The 19,080-nt window shown below is 35.3% G+C and overlaps 1 protein-coding gene across 1 annotated transcript; it reads left to right on the forward strand.

Moving 5' to 3' along the window:
- Positions 1-3,329: 3,329 nt before the first annotated feature.
- LOC131654103 (pleiotropic drug resistance protein 1-like) lies at positions 3,330-10,728 on the forward strand. The gene is made up of 20 exons (XM_058924525.1): positions 3,330-4,015; positions 4,294-4,414; positions 4,509-4,682; positions 4,804-4,963; positions 5,049-5,125; positions 5,215-5,268; positions 5,592-6,266; positions 6,388-6,704; positions 6,817-6,977; positions 7,093-7,196; positions 7,293-7,530; positions 7,630-7,754; positions 7,861-8,193; positions 8,317-8,607; positions 8,723-8,806; positions 8,905-9,038; positions 9,131-9,358; positions 9,472-9,643; positions 9,740-9,994; positions 10,097-10,728. The coding sequence occupies exons 1-20, from the start codon at positions 3,690-3,692 to the stop codon at positions 10,358-10,360; spliced, it is 4,293 nt and encodes a 1,430-aa protein (XP_058780508.1). The 5' UTR covers positions 3,330-3,689; the 3' UTR covers positions 10,361-10,728.
- Positions 10,729-19,080: the final 8,352 nt, after the last annotated feature.

Raw genomic sequence — 19,080 nt, forward strand, 5'->3', positions numbered from 1 at the left:
CTATGCACAAGGAACGTTAATACAAGAGATTCTGATTCTGACATTGTAAGAGAATCTTTGGAGACCTTCTAAAGCTTCACTCATGTGTCTCATGTTCTGAAGATGTTGAAGACAAGGTTTTGCTGAACGAGCTCTGAAGATCTAAAGACATCGCTTCTAAAGACCAATTGCTGAATACTCTGAAGACAAAGATTCTGCTAAACAAGCTCTAAAGACTAAAAGACTTAGGTTTGACGATTCAAGTTCTGATCATCTAAAACATGCTTCAATCAACATATAATCAGAAGCCTCTGAAGACTTGGAAGATCAAGGATAACTTGCGTGTGATGATGGGCACAAAAGTAATAATGTAAATTGTGACCTCTACTCTTATAAGGTGTTATAAGGAGAATCCAACCTGTACTTGTTATCTACCATTCTCACCATGATCGTTGGGGAGTTTACAGTTGTACTTTGCATTTCCTATTCTACCCTCTAACGGATCTATCCTTCTCTATAAAGCAATCAATTGGAAAAATTAGAAATCAACGAGTCAGTTCTACAAAACTAAACCAAAGAGCTGCACAAACTATGTTAGAGAAATTCTTTGTATAGTTTTGTATTTTTAGCAAGGAGTTTTTATTCATATCTTTCTTATCAACACTTTTGTGTTGCTGTACTTAAATATTGTGTAATCTTCTGATTAAAAGCATCTTTGTAATACACACACTTAATCAACATGGTTGAATGTTTCCTTTGGGGACTAGGTGCTAGTTAGAAGATCTGAGAAGACTGTGGCTGCGGTCACAGTAATTAGGATCAATTGAACTTGTTGAGGTTGTCAGCAAGGTTGATCGGAGCTTATTGTGGTTGTTTCCTTAAGAAGGCTATGTGCTAGTCAGGAGTTTAAAGAAGGCATTGGTTGCGGTTATTGTGGTTGTCTATAATCAGTTTGGTTATAGTGGATTAAGTTCATATTGAGAAGGCAAAATTACCCAGACGGGTTGACTAAAGTAACTTCGTTAACTGTGAACCAGGATAAAAATAATTGTGTTCATCTATTTTTATTCACTTGTTAACCTTGTGTTTTGAGTTGCAAAAAGATTATACTTGGTGCAACCCAATTCAAACCCCTCTTTCTTGTGTTTCTTGCTCCTTCATTATCAAGCTGCTACTCGTGTCCTACAATACCTGAAAGCTTTCCCTGCACAAGGCATTTTATTTTCCAGCTCTAGTCCACTTAAACTCCATGGCTGTGCTGATTGATACTAGGCTCGATGTCCTGATTCCAAGAAATCAGTTATTGGCTTTTGTGTCCTTCTTGGCAATTCTCTTCTATTATGGCGTTTAAAGAAGCATAACACTATCTCTTGATCCTCTACTGAAGTGGAGTATCAGGCACTAGCCTCTCTTAATTGTGAAATACAATGGTTATGCCATCTTTTTTACAGATTTTATATCACGTTTCTCGACTTTGCATCCATATATTATAATAGCAAATCTGCCATCTACCTTGCGCACAATCCTACTTTTCACTAACACAACAAACATATTGAATTAAACTGCCATGTGATACGAAAAAAGCTAACTTCGAAGCTGGTACATTTACTTCCTGTGCCTTCTAGCACGCAGTTAGGCGATTTATTAACCAAACTGTTACATTCTCCTTTGTTTAACTCTCTTTTGTTCAAATTAAAATTACTTCCACCATTCTCTTTTATAAATAAGTAAATTTTACTTTTTAAGTTCATTCAATAAATAATGTATCTAATTTGTATGTAATCTAAATATATTATTTATTGAATAAACCTAAAAAAATAAAATTTGTTTATAAAAAGAAACGGAAGAAATATATATATATATATATATATATATATATATATATATATATATATATATATATATATATATATATATATATATATATATATATATATATATATATATATATATATATTAACTTGTGAGGAGGTATCAACATAACTACTATATGTTATCTTAGTTAAGAGTTAGTTATGTGAACAGATAAAATAAGCCTCACATTAACAGTTTCATATATGTAACATTTATTCAAGCATAATGGAAAATATTCTTTCCCAATTCTCTTCTTCTTATAATATCAACAGTATTCCAACAAAGTGTCAAAATTAAATATATTGCGCTGAAATATGATTAAGTTCTTGATCTTCCATATCAACATCAACCAAATTAAGTTAAATCTACCCATTCTTTTACGACCACTCAAACACATTCCGCCGAACTAAAAGACATGTTCACTCAATTTATTAGGTATAACACTTCAAAAAGCCCAATTAATCTAGAATACATTGCTAAACCTTGCTTATGAAATACATTTATTCTATAAATACTCAAATAATTTATTTTTAAAAGTGTTCATTTTTATTGAGATTTATTTAAAATACGTCTATTCCACATTAATACTCTTGACTTCATAATTATGAAGAGAATTTCTGTTTATTTGGTTTGTTTAAAAAATAGAATGAAGGAAAAATTATCTTCTAAGCACCATTATTAGCAATAATGATTTTGTAGGAAATTCAATTAATTATCCAATATCTAGAAGTTGAATACCAATTGGTCCACAAGGCATTTCCTTTTAAGGCAAAGACGAACTTCACTAACCAACTTGAATTTGTTGACAAAAGTCATGTTAATTTGCTTTCCATCTAGAAGTCCAAATGTCAATATTCTATTACTAATTTGATTGTAAGTATTGATTGACACTTCTTTTCATTAAATTTACTTACATGTATCTCAAATGATTCTTGTGCTGTTCCGTTTGAAATCTATACAAAATTTTCATCTCAATGTTGAAATTTGAAACAATGTGAAAATAACATGTATCTTCCCTAACTTTACACCTGTACTGGTCATTTAGTCAAGGTCCTTAAACAACTTCTAACTACCAATTTTTTAAATCCAACGTTCTTCTCGTGTACTATTTTTTTCTTCCGTTTCTCATTAATATTTTATTTTTCATTTCTCAACTTCAAAAAATTTCTTCAAAAATAGAATAAAAATAAATTCAAATAATGAACGTGCCTAATAATAATATAATAATAACAATAATCAATGACAATGAGGAAGCGTAGCCGCCTTGTGTTTAATCATGTAATAATAATATTATTATATTAACAGCTACAGACACAATAATATTCCCCTCTTTATATAAAATGAATAAACATTTTTCCCTTCTATTTTATATAATCTACACATTATCACATTATTATTATAATAAAGTTTTGAATCAATAAATGATATTTAAATTACTATTTCATCATAACCCGTGTTCTCTACTTTAGAACAAAGAACACGTTACAACACAGAACTTTCCTCTTACTTTATTTGACCCTTCTTCTCCTTTTTCTTCCCGGTTCCCATTGTTGACCTCCTTGTAACTTTTCTTATTAATCACTTTTCTCAAATAATCACGTTTGACTTAAATCTATTTCTCATCAAACGTATAAATACACTCATATTTTCTCATTCATTTTCATCACCTTTTCACTAACCTTTTAATAGTAAACACAAAAAATAACTCTCTCTTTCTTTTTTTAAGTTAATTATTAATTGATTCTTTCGGTGATAGCGCCTTGTTTGGTTTCAACTTTCATAATCACAATCATTATAACTAAAATCGCGTTGAGGAAACACAAGCTTTGCGTTGAAGCTGTTTGAAAACAGCGAGAATGGAAGGAACTGATATATACAGAGCAACGAACAGTTTACGAGCTCGAAGTTCAACTATATGGAGAAACAGTGGAGTTGAGGTTTTCTCTAAATCATCACGTGAAGAAGATGACGAAGAAGCGCTTAAATGGGCGGCACTTGAAAAACTACCTACTTACAACCGTTTGCGAAAAGGTCTCTTAACTGCTTCACATGGAGTTGCAACTGAAGTTGATGTTACTGATATTGGATTTCAAGAGAAGCAGAAGCTTCTGGAGAGGTTGGTTAAGGTTGCTGAACAGGATAATGAAAGGTTTCTCTTGAAGGTCAAGGAAAGAGTTGATAGGTAAATAACTATAAGATCCAGTTTTCTGTTACAGGTTAATTAAGTGCTTATTATTTAAGGTGTTTCTTTAATATGAGATGAAATCGAGTTAATCTGTTTTCTTATATAAGCTATAAGTTGTTTTTATTTTATTTCAATAAATGTATGTTTGGATCATATGTTCATGTGCTGTTTTCAGCTTATTTCAATAAACTGTTTATGATAGCTTTTGAAAACAGATTATGGACATGTGTGTTTTCATAACTCATTGTGTTTTGTGTTTTTGCTTCTTATTATAGAGTTGGACTTGATATTCCGACGATTGAAGTTCGATATAAGAACTTGAAAATTGATGCGGAAGCTTTTGTGGGAAGTAGAGCTTTGCCTAGTTTCATTAATGCTGTTACTAATGTTGTAGAGGTAAGGAGTGATCAGAAATTATACTTTTTCTTCTTAGATCTGTTTTGTTTATTGTTGTTGAGTCTCATAAGTTGAAGTCTTTCATTGTTTTCAGGGTTTATTGAATGTTCTCCATATTCTCCCTAGCAAAAAGAGACATGTGGCGATTCTTAAGGATGTTAATGGAATTATTAAACCTCGAAGGATGACACTACTCTTAGGTCCTCCTGGTTCAGGAAAGACTACACTCCTTTTAGCCTTATCTGGAAAGCTTGATCCAAGTCTTCAGGTAAATCAAATTTCCATTTAATATCATCAACGTCATCGACGTATAATTCATTAGTAGTTAAAAAAGTTTACTTAATATATGTAAAGTTATCTAATCTTGTAACAATGTTTAATTCATACAGCTATCTGGGAGTGTGACTTACAATGGCCATGCACTAAATGAGTTTGTACCTCAAAGAACTGCTGCTTATATCAGCCAGCATGATGTTCATATTGGAGAAATGACTGTGAGAGAAACCTTGGCTTTCTCAGCAAGGTGCCAAGGAGTTGGATCACGTTACGGTTAGTCAATTTTTACCGGTTCAGTTTTCAATATCTAATTTGGGATGTGCATAAAACTTGACTTGTTTTTACTTGGGATCCACAGACATGCTTTCTGAGTTGTCTAGAAGAGAGAAAGCAGCAAATATCAAGCCTGACCCGGATATCGATGTCTACATGAAGGTATACATAAAGAAGCTATTACCAGTCTTGAAATAGTCGTTGGGATTATTTTACCTCTTTGCATATCTAATTGTATTTCGATATAATAGGCAATTGCAACTGAAGGACAGGAGTATAGCATTTCAACAGATTATATACTCAAGGTAATATACTAAAATACAGTTCAATAATTAGTTCTATCCTCTCATAATCTCCAGATAATTGAAAATGTTTGACTTCAATCATAAGTACTTCTTAAGGGATACATACGATTGATTCTTATATGTTGACAGTGTAAAACTTTTAAAATGACAGTGTATCAAAATTAAACTCATTTTGTAGTTTGAATTGATTGCTCCCAATTAGTATTTGTCCTTGCATAGGCTCTATCATGTCTTGCATGCTATAATAAGGTTTTGCTTCGTGTTGTTTGTTGAATTTTCTTATAAGCCAAAGGTATTAAGTTTGACATTGTATTATTTTGCAGATTTTGGGGTTGGATATATGTGCCGATACCATGGTGGGGGACGAAATGTTGCGTGGTATCTCTGGAGGACAAAGGAAGCGTGTCACTACAGGAGAGATGTTGGTTGGACCAGCAAATGCATTATTCATGGATGAAATTTCTACTGGGCTTGATAGTTCTACAACTTTCCAGATTGTGAGCTCTCTGAGGCAATATGTTCATATTATGAATGGAACTGCAGTTATATCACTGCTCCAGCCAGCACCTGAGACTTATGATCTTTTTGATGACATTATTTTAATCTCCGATGGACAAATCGTGTACCATGGCCCCCGTGAATATGTTCTCGACTTTTTTGATTCAATGGGTTTCAAATGTCCTGACAGGAAAGGTGTTGCTGATTTTCTTCAAGAAGTAACATCAAAAAAGGATCAAGCTCAGTACTGGATGCGCAGAGATCAACCATACAGATTTGTAACTGTTACTCAATTCGCTGAGGCGTTTCAATCATTCCACATTGGTAGGAAACTTGCTGAGGAGCTTTCCGTTCCATTTGACAAGACAAAGAGCCATCCAGCTGCTTTGACCACCAAAGAGTATGGTCTTAACAAGACGGAGCTTCTAAAGGCTAACTTCTCAAGAGAGTATTTGCTCATGAAAAGGAATTCATTTGTTTACATCTTCAAGCTAACTCAGGTTTGGAATCTATCTAGCTTTTTTATTATAAATAAGTAAAAAGTTACTCTTTTTCATCTATGCATTCTGTGATTATGATTTTGAGTGACTAAACATATTGCTCTTGATATATATTTTTCAGCTTTTCGTCATGGCATTGATAGCAATGACACTGTTTTTTCGTACTGAGATGCACCACAATAATCAGGATGATGCGGGTGTTTATGCTGGTGCTTTATTTTTCACACTTATGACAATTATGTTCAATGGAATGTCTGAGATTTCTATGACCATTGCTAAGCTTCCTGTTTTCTACAAGCAACGAGACCTTCTATTTTATCCCTCATGGGCATATGCTATTCCTGCGTGGATTCTCAAGATTCCCATTACTTTAATGGAAGCTTCTCTTTGGGTGTTTCTTACCTACTACGTTATTGGATTTGATCCAAATGTTGAAAGGTAAAAAAAGTCGCTTTTATTCTGTTAGGAGCATTTAGTATTGAATGCCACATGTACTATCTAGTCTGCATTAGCATGCTACTAATGATGTGAAGTCTTGAATTTTGGGCAGGTTGCTCAAGCAGTTCCTTGTAGTGATTTTCCTGAGTCAGATGGCTTCTGGATTGTTCCGAGCCATCGCAGCACTTGGTAGAAACATGATTGTTGCCAACACATTTGGGTCCTTCGCAATTCTCACATTTCTTGCATTGGGTGGCTTCATTCTTTCAAGAAGTAAGTTAAATTGAATAACACATTAAATTTTAACCAAAATTGAAAACTAATTTCTTGTGACGAAATGAAACCTTAGTTAGTTGATGCTTATTGAATGTTATTGCTAATGTAACAGAGGATATCAAGAAGTGGTGGATTTGGGGTTACTGGATCTCACCTTTGATGTATGGGCAAAATGCTTTGATGGCCAATGAATTTCTTGGACACGGTTGGCACAATGTAATTTCTTGAGCTTGCTTGCAACTTCTTAATACATCTAATTTTTTATTGAGAAATTTACATGCCTGATTTATTTTATTATATACTTACCTATAGGCTACTTTTGATTTGGGAAAACAATATCTTGATACCCGTGGGTTCTTCCCACATTCATATTGGTACTGGATCGGTGTCGCGGGATTGGCTGGATTTGTGTTCCTTTTCAACGTGGTGTTTGCTGTGGCTCTCGCTGTACTAGGCCCATTTGATAAGCCTCAAGCAACAATACCAGAAGATTCAGAAGATGTTTCTTCTAATGACAGGACCGTACAAGAAGTTGAATTACCACGCATAGGTGAGCCTTCTTGATTATATGCATATCACTCATGATAGCAAACATATAGAAGTTTGTCATATACTTTAGTAGCTGAACATTTTTTCTCTTCTCTTTCAGAAAGTTCAGGAAGAGGTGATTCTGTATCAGACTCCAGCCATGGAAAGAAGAAAGGAATGGTTCTTCCATTTGAACCACATTCGATCACTTTTGATGATATTGTATATTCTGTTGATATGCCAGCGGTAAGACTCGCACAAAGTGATACATTCGACATTTAGATATCCAACTCAACTCATATTCAGTAAGACAATTTTTTTTTTCTAACTTAACTCTATTTTCAACTGACAGGAAATGAAGGAGCAAGGTGTTTCAGAGGACAGATTAGTACTTTTGAAGGGTGTTAGTGGTGCATTCAAACCTGGTGTTCTCACAGCTTTGATGGGTGTAAGTGGAGCTGGAAAGACAACTCTGATGGATGTTCTGGCTGGTAGGAAAACAGGTGGACATATTGATGGAGACATCAAGGTTTCTGGTTACCCGAAAAAGCAGGAAACATTTGCTAGAATCTCTGGCTACTGTGAGCAGAATGATATCCATTCACCTCATGTAACAGTTTATGAGTCCCTGCTTTACTCGGCATGGCTTCGTTTACCTTCAGGAGTTGACTCCAAGACCCGAAAGGTCAGTTAATGCTTACAGCACAAGGGATATGCCCTTTTAGGTTTCATTTCTCCAAATGAAAAGTTTAATCTACTTGAGGTTGATTGTTCTGACTTTAAGGACATTCATTACAAATGATTGCAGATGTTTATTGATGAAGTGATGGATCTCGTGGAGCTGAACTCGTTGAGTAACTCCCTGGTAGGTTTGCCCGGCGTTAGTGGTCTCTCAACTGAACAACGCAAGCGACTTACTATTGCAGTCGAACTAGTGGCTAATCCATCTATTATTTTCATGGATGAGCCAACTTCTGGTTTAGATGCTAGAGCTGCTGCAATTGTTATGAGAACTGTAAGGAACACAGTGGACACAGGAAGAACAGTTGTCTGTACTATCCATCAGCCTAGCATTGACATATTTGAAGCATTTGATGAGGTATGTAGTGAATGGTAATAATAAATAAATATTAATGACAAACAAAGCTTCCTTTTATAGTTCTTTTCCTCTCTATTATGCTAGAATTTGACATATTATTCATATGCAATTCTAGCTATTCCTCATGAAGCGTGGAGGGCAAGAAATATATGTTGGACCACTTGGTCGTCATTCTACTCATTTGATCAAGTATTTTGAGGTAAGATTCTACTATAGTTTAACATTTACACAAGTCAATGTCTCTATTTCTTGATTGTAATTAGTTGCTAAAGTTTTCAAATAACTTTCTTTGTCCAGAGCATTGACGGGGTGAGTAAAATCAAAGACGGATATAACCCAGCAACATGGATGTTGGAAGTTTCAAGTACAGCACAAGAATTTAATTTGGGTGTTGATTTTACCGACTTGTACAAAAATTCAGATCTATATAGGTAAACTAGTGCATATGGATATGAATCTAAACTATAGTAGCTATTCCTGTCATGTTTGCAACATGCTTAAACTGTTCTTTATGTCTCTTCAGGAGAAACAAACAACTCATACAAGAACTTGGCCAGCCTGCTCCTGCTTCAAAGGATCTATATTTCCCTACTCAATTCTCTCAGTCTTTCTTGGTCCAATGCCAGGCCTGCTTATGGAAGCAACGATGGTCATATTGGCGTAATCCACCATACACTGCAGTGAGGTTTTTCTTCACTACATTCATAGCCTTGATGTTTGGAACAATGTTTTGGGACCTCGGTGGCAAACAGTAAGTCAAACTATTTTTAATCAAAAAATAATTCCATATTATTCATTAAACATTATATTTTCTAATCTCTGTTTATTTACATTCAAATTCTAATACCTTTTGGTGTCTTGCAGCGAAAGTAGACAAGACCTGTTGAATGCTGTGGGTTCAATGTATACTGCTGTTCTCTTCCTTGGAGTACAAAATTCTTCTTCTGTGCAGCCAGTGGTAGCGGTTGAAAGAACTGTATTTTATCGAGAAAAAGCTGCTGGAATGTATTCTGCCTTACCCTATGCAATTTCACAGGTAATTATAATCATCGTCTAATCTACCACTTATTTACTACTTAGGTTAGTATGCAAACTAGAAATTCTCTTATTAACACCTCCCTTTTCGTCACAGATTTTGGTAGAGCTACCTTATGTCTTTGCTCAAGCTGTGGTATATGGAGTTATAGTCTATGCCATGATCGGATTTGACTGGACCGCAGAAAAATTCCTTTGGTATCTATTCTTTATGTACTTCACATTGCTCTACTTTACCTTCTATGGTATGATGGCTGTGGCAGTGACACCAAATCACCATGTTGCTTCTATCGTGGCTGCTGCATTTTATGCAATTTGGAACCTCTTTTCAGGATTCGTCGTCCCAAGACCTGTAAGCACTAACATTCAGAAAGACTGTTTGAATGAACTTATGAACTTATATTATATGTATGCTAACTATTGTGTTTTTGCTCTTCTTACCTTTTCATAACAGAGCATTCCAGTATGGTGGAGATGGTACTACTGGGCATGTCCAGTTGCATGGACCATATACGGATTGATTGCATCTCAATTTGGAGATATAACTACTACTATGACGACTGAAGACGGAAAGAATGTGAAAATTTTCATTGAAGACTTTTTTGGTATCAAACACGACTTCATAGGAGAGTCTGCTATTGTGGTCGGTGGAGTCGCTGTTCTCTTTGCATTTATTTTTGCTGTTGCAATCAAGGCCTTTAACTTTCAAAAGAGATAGATTACTCTCTCTCTCTCTCTCTCTCTCTCTCTCTCTCTCTCTCTCTCTCTCTCTCTCTCTCTCTCTCTCTCTCTCTCTCTCTCTCTCTCTCTCTCTCTCTCTCTCTCTCTCTCTCTCTCTCTCTCTCTCTGTCTCTCTCCAACAAGGATTCTTTATATTTTTTATTTTCCCTCCCCCTCAATTTTTCCTAGCTTGTTGTATCATACTTGTATCTGTATTTCATACAGTAGTTTTTTAGGAAATTTATTTTCCCTTGTTTGACACAACTTGAAGCTTGCTTTATAAATGTACAAGCATCTGATTCTGAATAACACAATACTTTGTATTATATTTTGATCATCAATGAAAGATAATGTATTTTGAGGCCAGTTTGTACTCACTTTTGAGTTATTAATTCTAGGTTCCTTCTCTTGAAAATTGATATTGTTCTACTAAATGTTGAATTTGCATGCAAGAAACTATGTATCAGTTATCAAATCTGTCCTGTAAGTCAAGGCTGAAAATTTAACTTCAGCCTCTTCCATCATGCTTTACAAGTTGATGTGTATTATAGTTCACCATAAGTAGCCGTTGCAATACAAACCATACATTATAATTTAAAGGATTGATCGACACGTTGAGATTATAGAATCCAAAACATGAAAAACTTCCCTCAGCATGGTTTAGATTATAGAATCTGAATTCAAATAACAGCTCTTAAAATGGGGATATATCCATACCTGCATCAACATATACTAATCAGTAAACAATAATGAATAAACATATCATAATAGTTGCTTTGTCATGGTCTTCCTCGTAACATTCTGATCATAATAGAGGAATCATTAGGGGTGGCAAAATGGATGGATTGGATGGATATGGATTGGATCCTTAATGGATGGATCAAACCAATCCATTAATCCATTACAATCCATTAAACTCTCTAAATAAAAATCCAATCCAATCCATCCATTAAGGAATAAAATCCATCCAATCCATCCATTAACAAATTTCTAATGGATGGATATCCATCCATCCAAAAGATAATTAAAAATATTTTATTTTTTTTAAAATTTCATAAAAATAATAATTTACGTATTTTAAAATAGTTTTTTCGTTTTTCTGAAAAATAATTGATTTTTCGTTCTTCCGAAAAAATTTGAATTTTCGTTTTCTCAAAAAAAACTCGATTTCTCGTTTTTTCCAAAAAAAACTTGTGTTTTTCGTTTTTTCGAAAAAACTCAATTTTTTCGTTTTTCTAAAGAAAAAAAACTCGATTTTTCGTTTTTCTGAAAAAAGACTCGTTTTTTTTGTTTTCCCCAAAAAAAAAGCTCGATTTTTTTCGTTTTTTCCGAAAAAAAACTCGATTTTTTCGTTTTTTCGAAAAAAAACTCGACTTTTTTCGTTTTTCTGAGAAAAAAACTCGATTTTTTCATTTTCCCAAAAAAACTCGATGTTTTCGTTTTTCGAAAAAAACTCGACTTTTTTCGTTTTTTCCGAAAAAAAAACTCGATTTTTTCGTGTTGCCCAAAAAAACTCGATTTTTTTTGTTTTTTCCGAAAAAAAACTCGGTTTTTTTCGTTTTCCCCAAAAAATCTCGATTTTTTTCATTTTTTCGAAAAAAACTCGATTTTTCCGTTTTTCGAAAAAACTCGGTTTTTTTCGTTTTTTCCGAAAAAAACTTGATTTTTTTCGTTTTCCCCCAAAAAGTATCGACTTTTTTCGAAAAAAAAACTCGATTTTTCGTTTTTCGGAAAAAACTCGATTTTTTCGTTTTCCGAAAAAAACTCGATTTTTTCATTTTTCTGAAAAAAAAAAACTCGACTTTATTGTTTTTTGAGAAAAACCTGATTTTTTCCGTTTTTCGGAAAAACACGATTTTTTTGTTTTTCGGAAAAAACTAGGTTTTTTCGTTTTTTGAAAAAACTCGATTTTTCCGTTTTTCTGAAAAAACCCGATTTTTTTGTTTTCCCGAAAAAACTGGATTTTTTTGTTTTTCGTAAAAATACGATTTTTCGGTTTTTTCAGAAAAAAATTCGATTTTTCAATTTTCTGAAGAAACTCGTAAATAACTTTAACCATTTAAAGTATAAAATAAAAATAATCCATTGGATTATCAAAATGTGTTGGATGGATTGGATCCATCCATGTATATAAATGGATGGATTAAATCCATCCATTAACTTAATTTTTTATTTGGTGGATGGATTGGATGGATTTTTTGGTGGATGGATTGGATGGATTTTAGCTTAATGGATCCAATTGCCACCCCTAGGAATCATCATGAAGTCAATTATGTGATAAACACACTGATGGTTGTTCTGTGATGAACATGTTGAAGCATGTTTTGTGATAAATGTGCTGAAATATGTTATGTGATGAACATGTTGAGATATGTTACGTGACGAACATCCTTAAGTATTTGGAGATCCAATTGATTATATGCAAGTTAGGTGATTGAGATCTAACAATAGGACATATTGCTTTTCCAATATGATGTTGTTGTGATGATTAGACAGCTTCTTGTACTTGCAAACTGATCTTTATGAATGTGAATTATGGGTTTGCATATTTGATGATGTTCATCCTCATCTTATGATCTTTATGATTTTTATGAATGTGATTATGTGAAATATGTCAAATGAATAATTTTCTTCTATTGTGCACTACTTCTTTATGATAGGTGTCTTTTGTACTTGCAAGGTGACTCCAGATCATACTCAAGTGTCTTTTGTTAATTGGTTGGTTAAAGTTGTTGCAGTTTTTTCCAAAGGTCCATTTTAAATCTTAGAATTTTCTCAAAATAGGGGAGTAGTTTGAAACTGTCTTAACACTTATGTCCTTCATTTAAGGCAATTGAAACATTCTTATTCATTTACTCCAGCATTCTTTTTTATGTAGGATAGGTAAGATTCTTCGTTTAGTTTAATGTAAACCTTCACATTTAATATTGACATATTAAATGCATATTTTACTATTACAAGTTTTATGAAGAAATATTTTTTTTTACTTGGATCATCATTATCATTCTAGCTAGAAAGTCCGGAAAAAGAGGTAACAACAAGACCAATGTTTCAGGATTATAAGCGAAATGATTTTACATCTCTTTGCAAAATCTTAAAATATTAGGTATATATATCATTTTTCTTATAAATTAAACATTCTTCTCATTCATAAATGATGTGAGACTTACCGTTTATATTTGAATGTGTGAGATATTGGATCGAACTCTAGTATGGTCGAAGGGTAGCTTCTTGGTTCGACAAGATTAAGCATGAAGTCGAAGGTTGTTCACATGCTTGTGTCGAAGATGCTAGAGTTGTTAGCATGTTAAATTGGGTTTTAGTGTTTAAACCCTAATTTGTTAAGTTAGCTTGTTTATTAAGTTGGCTTGTGTAATGGGCCTTGTGGAAAAAAGCCCATTAGTTAGTATGTTAGGTTTTATTATAAACAGCATACTAGTCTCTCATCATTGCTAAGCTGCAAATCCTAATTTAGGGTGAGAGAGGTTATTTGTTATTCTTGTAAACTTGTAATCTTGTTTTAAGAGAAAGTAAAAGAATAGCAGTTATAACCAATATTTGTGTTCTCCTCTTCTTCCTTGTCCTTTATTCATCCCTTATTTTATATTTTGTTCGTGGCATTGAATTCACAACAAATTGGTGCGGTGAGCGTGGAGAAGATGCCTTCAACAAAGTATGAGATTGAAAAGTTCACCGGAGTGAATGATTTCGGTCTGTGGCGCTTGAAGATGAAAGCCCTACTGGTTCAGCAGGGTTGTTTGGAAGCGTTGAAGGGAGAGGCAGCCATGAATGCAGAATTGACGGCAGCGGAGAAGACGAATATGATCGAGAAAGCACACAGCGCAATTTTGTTGAGCCTTGGTGATAAGGTTCTCCGGCAGGTATCAAAGGAGACGACGGCATCAGGGTTATGGGTGAAACTTGAAAGTTTGTATATGACCAAATCGCTGGTAAATCGACTCTACTTGAAGCAAGCTTTGTATTCATTCAAGATGATTGAAAACAAAGTATTGGCTGAGCAGTTGGATATGTTCAACAAGCTGATTCTTGATCTTGAAAATATTGATGTGAAGATCGATGATGAAGATCAAGCGCTGTTACTATTGTGTTCTTTGCCTCGATCACATGCTCACTTCAAAGAAACTCTCTTGTATGGAAGGGAGTCCCTGACGTTTGAAGAAGTTCAATCAGCCTTGTACTCTAAGGACTTGAATGAACGAAAGGAGCATAAACCTTCGACTGTTGGCGAAGGTTTGGCCGTTAAAGGAAAACTCTTACGAAAGGATGGTAAGTTCGACAAGAAGAAAGGCAAAAGCCAGTCGAAGTCTTACAGTGGCGAAGCATTTGGCATTCGATGCTACCATTGTAAGAAGGAGGGTCACACAAGAAAGGTGTGCCCTGAACGCCTGAAATATCATGGAGGTAAGGATAATGGTAATGCAACCATTGTTCAAGATGATTTCGAATCATCTGATGTTCTTGTGGTTTCAAGCAATGACTCTAAGAAGGAGTGGATTATGGATTCAGGTTGCACTTGGCACATGACTTCAAACAAAGACTTGTTCGAGGAATTATGTGATCAAGATGGTGGATCAGTATTGTTGGGAAACAACAAGGCTTGCAAGATTGCAGGTGTTGGATCAGTGAGATTCAAGCTCCATGATGAGTCAATAAGGTTGTTGACTGAAGTCAGGTATGTTCCTGACTTAAAGAGAAATCTGCTTTCTCTTGGTGAATTCGACAAGAAAGGATATGTTTTCCAAGGAGAGAAAAGTATCCTAATAGTCATGAAAGGTTCGAAGGAAGTCTTGAGAGGCGTGAAGAAACAAGGCTTGTATACCCTTGAGGCTGAAGTTGTAAGTGGTTCGACAAATGTTGCATCCACGAAACCTTTGTCGAAGACAGAAATCTGGCACATGAGATTGGGCCATGTCAGTGAAAGGGGTCTGGTCGAATTAGGGAAACAAAATCTGCTTGGTGGAGACAAAGTCGAAAAGCTGAAGTTTTGTGAACCCTGTGTACTTGGAAAATCTTCAAGAGTGAAGTTCAACAAAGGCAAACAAAGAACACATGGATCCCTTGATTACATCCATGCTGATCTTTGGGGGCCTGCAAGGTGTCCATCACATTCAGGAGCAAGGTATTTTCTATCCATAGTAGATGATTATTCCAGAAAATTATGGGTATTCATCCAGAAGACTAAGGATGAAACTTTTGAGAATTTCAAAAGTTGGAAGACTCTAGTTGAAAATCAGACTGGCAGAAAGGTCAAGAGGTTGAGAACCGACAATGGCCTTGAATTTTGCAATGAGGCATTCGACAGTTTTTGTGCTACCTCTGGTATTGCAAGGCATAGAGCTACTGCAGGTACTCCACAGCAAAATAGTTTGGCTGAAAGGTTTAATCAAACTATTTTGGAGAGAGTCAGATGCATGTTGACTAGTGTGGGGTTAACGAAGGTGTTCTGGGCTGAGGCTGTTTCGACAGCAACATATCTGATAAACAGATGTCCTTCGACAACGTTAGATATGAAGACACCTGAAGAAGTTTGGTCAGGACATCCACCTGATCTCGACAAACTGAGAGTATTTGGCTGCGTAGCCTATGCTCACATTAGGCAAGACAAGGTCGAACCTAGAGCTCTGAAATGCATGTTCATGGGATACCCAGAAGGAGTCAAAGCTTATAGGCTATGGTGCCTAGAGCCAGGTCACAGGAGGTGTATCACCAGTCGAGATGTAGTTTTCAATGAAGCTGAAATGACTTTCAAGAAAATTGATAATGTTAGTCGAAGTACAGAAACATCTGACGAAGAGCTGGAACAGGTAGAGATTCCTGTTGAGGTGGAGCATGTTGATGCTGAATTGCATATCCCTGATGAAGTCGAAGAAGCAGAAGATGCTGATGAAGTAGAGGAAACTGACGATGACTACCTATTGTCGAGAGATAGGTCGAAAAGAGTCATCAAGGCACCTCAGAGACTTAGGTATGCAGATCTTATAGCTTATGCATTAATCTCTGCAAGTGAGGTTCTAGACGAAGAACCTAGAGACTACAAGGAAGTTATGAGGAGTCGAAATAAGACTGAATGGCTGAAGGCCATGGATGATGAGATGAAATCTCTTCATGATAATCATACTTGGGAACTGATCAAGAAACCTGCTGGGGCAAGGTTAGTCAGTTGTAAATGGATTTTCAAAGTTAAGGAAGGAATTAAAGGAGTGACGTCGAAAAGATACAAGGTAAGGTTAGTTGCAAGGGGTTTCACTCAGAAAGAAGGTGTCGACTTCAATGATGTGTTTTCTCCTGTTGTGAAGCATAGGTCCATTCGAATGTTGCTTGCCATGGTGGCACAGTTCGATCTTGAACTGGAACAGATGGATGTGAAGACTGCATTCTTGTATGGTGATCTAGATGAAACGGTCCTGATGAGGCAACCTGAAGGGTATGTCGAAAAGGGGAAGGAAGATTATGTGTGCAAGTTAAATAGATCTTTGTATGGGCGAAAACAATCTCCTCGACATTTGAATAGGAGATTCGACAAGTTAATGGCACGCATAAGTTTTATTAGAAGTCAGTTCGACCACTGCGTTTACTTCAGATTTCGACCTGGTAATTCATTTGTTATTTTGTTGCTTTATGTGGATGATATTCTCATAGCAAGCAACAATGTTGAAGATGTGACGAGGGTGAAGGCTGAACTCAATAAGGAGTTCGATATGAAGGATCTGGGAGCTGCTTCCAGGATTCTTGGAATTGACATTCGAAGAGATAGAAAGAAGTCGAAGTTATGCTTATCTCAAGAGGCATATCTACGAAAGATTCGCGAAAAATTTGGTATGTTGAATTCGAAGCCAGTTGTGACTCCAACAAACCCTCAATTCAAGCTGAGTATTGATCAGTGTCCCAGTACTGATGTCGAAAGAGCCTATATGAATGGCATCCCATATGCTAATATAGTTGGTTCTTTGATGTATGCTATGGTCGGTACTAGAGCCGACATAGCATATGCAGTAAGTCTTGTAAGCAGGTACATGGCGAACCCTGGAAAGGCTCACTGGCAAGCATTGAAGTGGATTTTAAGGTACATAAATGAGTCTCTGAATAGAGTCCTAATTTATGATGGAGCCTTGGGTGAAGATAGTAAAGCAGTAATAGGAGGATATGTCGACTCTAATTATGCAGGTTGTATGGATTCCAGAAAATCTATTTCTGGATATGTTTTCACTATGTTTGGCACTGCAATTAGTTGGAAAGTGTAATACGGTGAACTGACTTTATTATTTTCAATATGCAACAAATGTTGCGGTGAGCAAGAGTTGCCACCGACTTTTATTTTGTCCAATTTCAGGAAAGGTAAAAAGAACAGAAAAAGACCTTTTTTAGAAGAAACGGGCTCGGGGGGTAAGTTATGAAAAGGGAAGGTGTAAGCACCCTTTTCATCCACAGTTCTCTGTGGGCTCTTAGTTTGCTTAGCTCATGTTTGTTTACTGTTTGTTTGAAAAAGACATTTTTGAAGAAAAAAGGACTTTAGCTTAAAAGCGTAGCCTTTGTTTTTGAAAGAGGTGTGAAAAACAATTTCTTTGCTTTGAGCAAGCAAACTAGGAGCACTACCCTATACTTTTGTCTTTTCTATACTTTTTAAATTTCCTAGGACTAACCATACCATTTATGGGTAGGTAGTTCTTTTTTATTGGACGTGCGAGACAATCGAAGGGTCATCGGAAGTCGTTGAAGGCAACAAGTAGAGGTACCTTTAGCAATATTCGAAGGGACAATCATCATTTCGTAGGCAACAATTCGAAGGACAAGATCATGTATTCGCAGGCAACAGTTCGAGGGTCATCGAGGGACTATGATCTTTGATGATTTTAATCGAGGGACATTTGCTATTGGGTACCTTTATATTCGAGGGACACGACCATTACTCGTAAGGCAACCAAGAGGGGCGTACCCTAGAGGTGAGTGTGTGAACAAGTAAAAAGAGTGTGCTATTTTCAGTTATTTTAATCTTGATGTTAGTGAGCTAACGATTGATTGATTAGTCTTGCCATACACACCCTAATTACTAGCAGTTAATATATTTACAGAAAATAAAGTGCGGAAAGATAAAGTTCCTACGCTATTACATGGCTTTGGGGCAGATACATAATATGAGGTGCAAAAAAAAAATAAAACCTAGTTAAAACTATTACAACCCACGTACAGTTAAAAAAATACAGAAATAAAAGACAATATATGCAAAAAATAAAAGGGGTTGCCAAAATGGTCCAATGCTCGAGATGGTACCTCGTAAAACAGGAAAATGTTAGTCATGGATATACAAAATAATAATAAGAGATAGAACGAATAATTGATCAATCATGACAAAAAAATGACAAAGAGATCTAAACTAAACAAACGTATTAAATTCTAAAAGTAATTAACTAAAATATTTTTTGGAGTTTTTAATATAAAAGAAGAAAGTTGTACTATATTTTGTATTTTCATGAATTGAAACAATAAAGAAAAATTAAAGAGAAATTAAAACCATTAAAGGAAACAAATAAACACGAGCTTGGTAAAAACATAAATGGGGTGCAATTTGTTAAAGAGGCGCTGGCCCAAAATAGAGGAGAAGGCCCAGAATAAAATCTAAAACAATTAAGGCACAGGAAGGGGTGTATTCTACAACAATAGGGTGCAGGAAGAAGTTCGGATGGGCTTAAGGTTATTTGG

This window comes from Vicia villosa, linkage group LG2 (assembly GCF_029867415.1).
Source record: "Vicia villosa cultivar HV-30 ecotype Madison, WI linkage group LG2, Vvil1.0, whole genome shotgun sequence".
NCBI classification, from domain to species: domain Eukaryota; kingdom Viridiplantae; phylum Streptophyta; class Magnoliopsida; order Fabales; family Fabaceae; genus Vicia; species Vicia villosa.

What these genes read in the sequence shown, in the direction of transcription:
- LOC131654103 (XM_058924525.1), top strand. Translation starts at nt 3,690, where the DNA reads ATGGAAGGAACTGATATATACAGAGCAACGAACAGTTTACGAGCTCGA. An exon ending in GTCAAGGAAAGAGTTGATAG is followed by an intron (nt 4,016 to 4,293) that starts GTAAATAACTAT and finishes TTCTTATTATAG; the next exon opens with AGTTGGACTTGATATTCCGA. An exon ending in AGTTGAATTACCACGCATAG is followed by an intron (nt 7,531 to 7,629) that starts GTGAGCCTTCTT and finishes CTTCTCTTTCAG; the next exon opens with AAAGTTCAGGAAGAGGTGAT.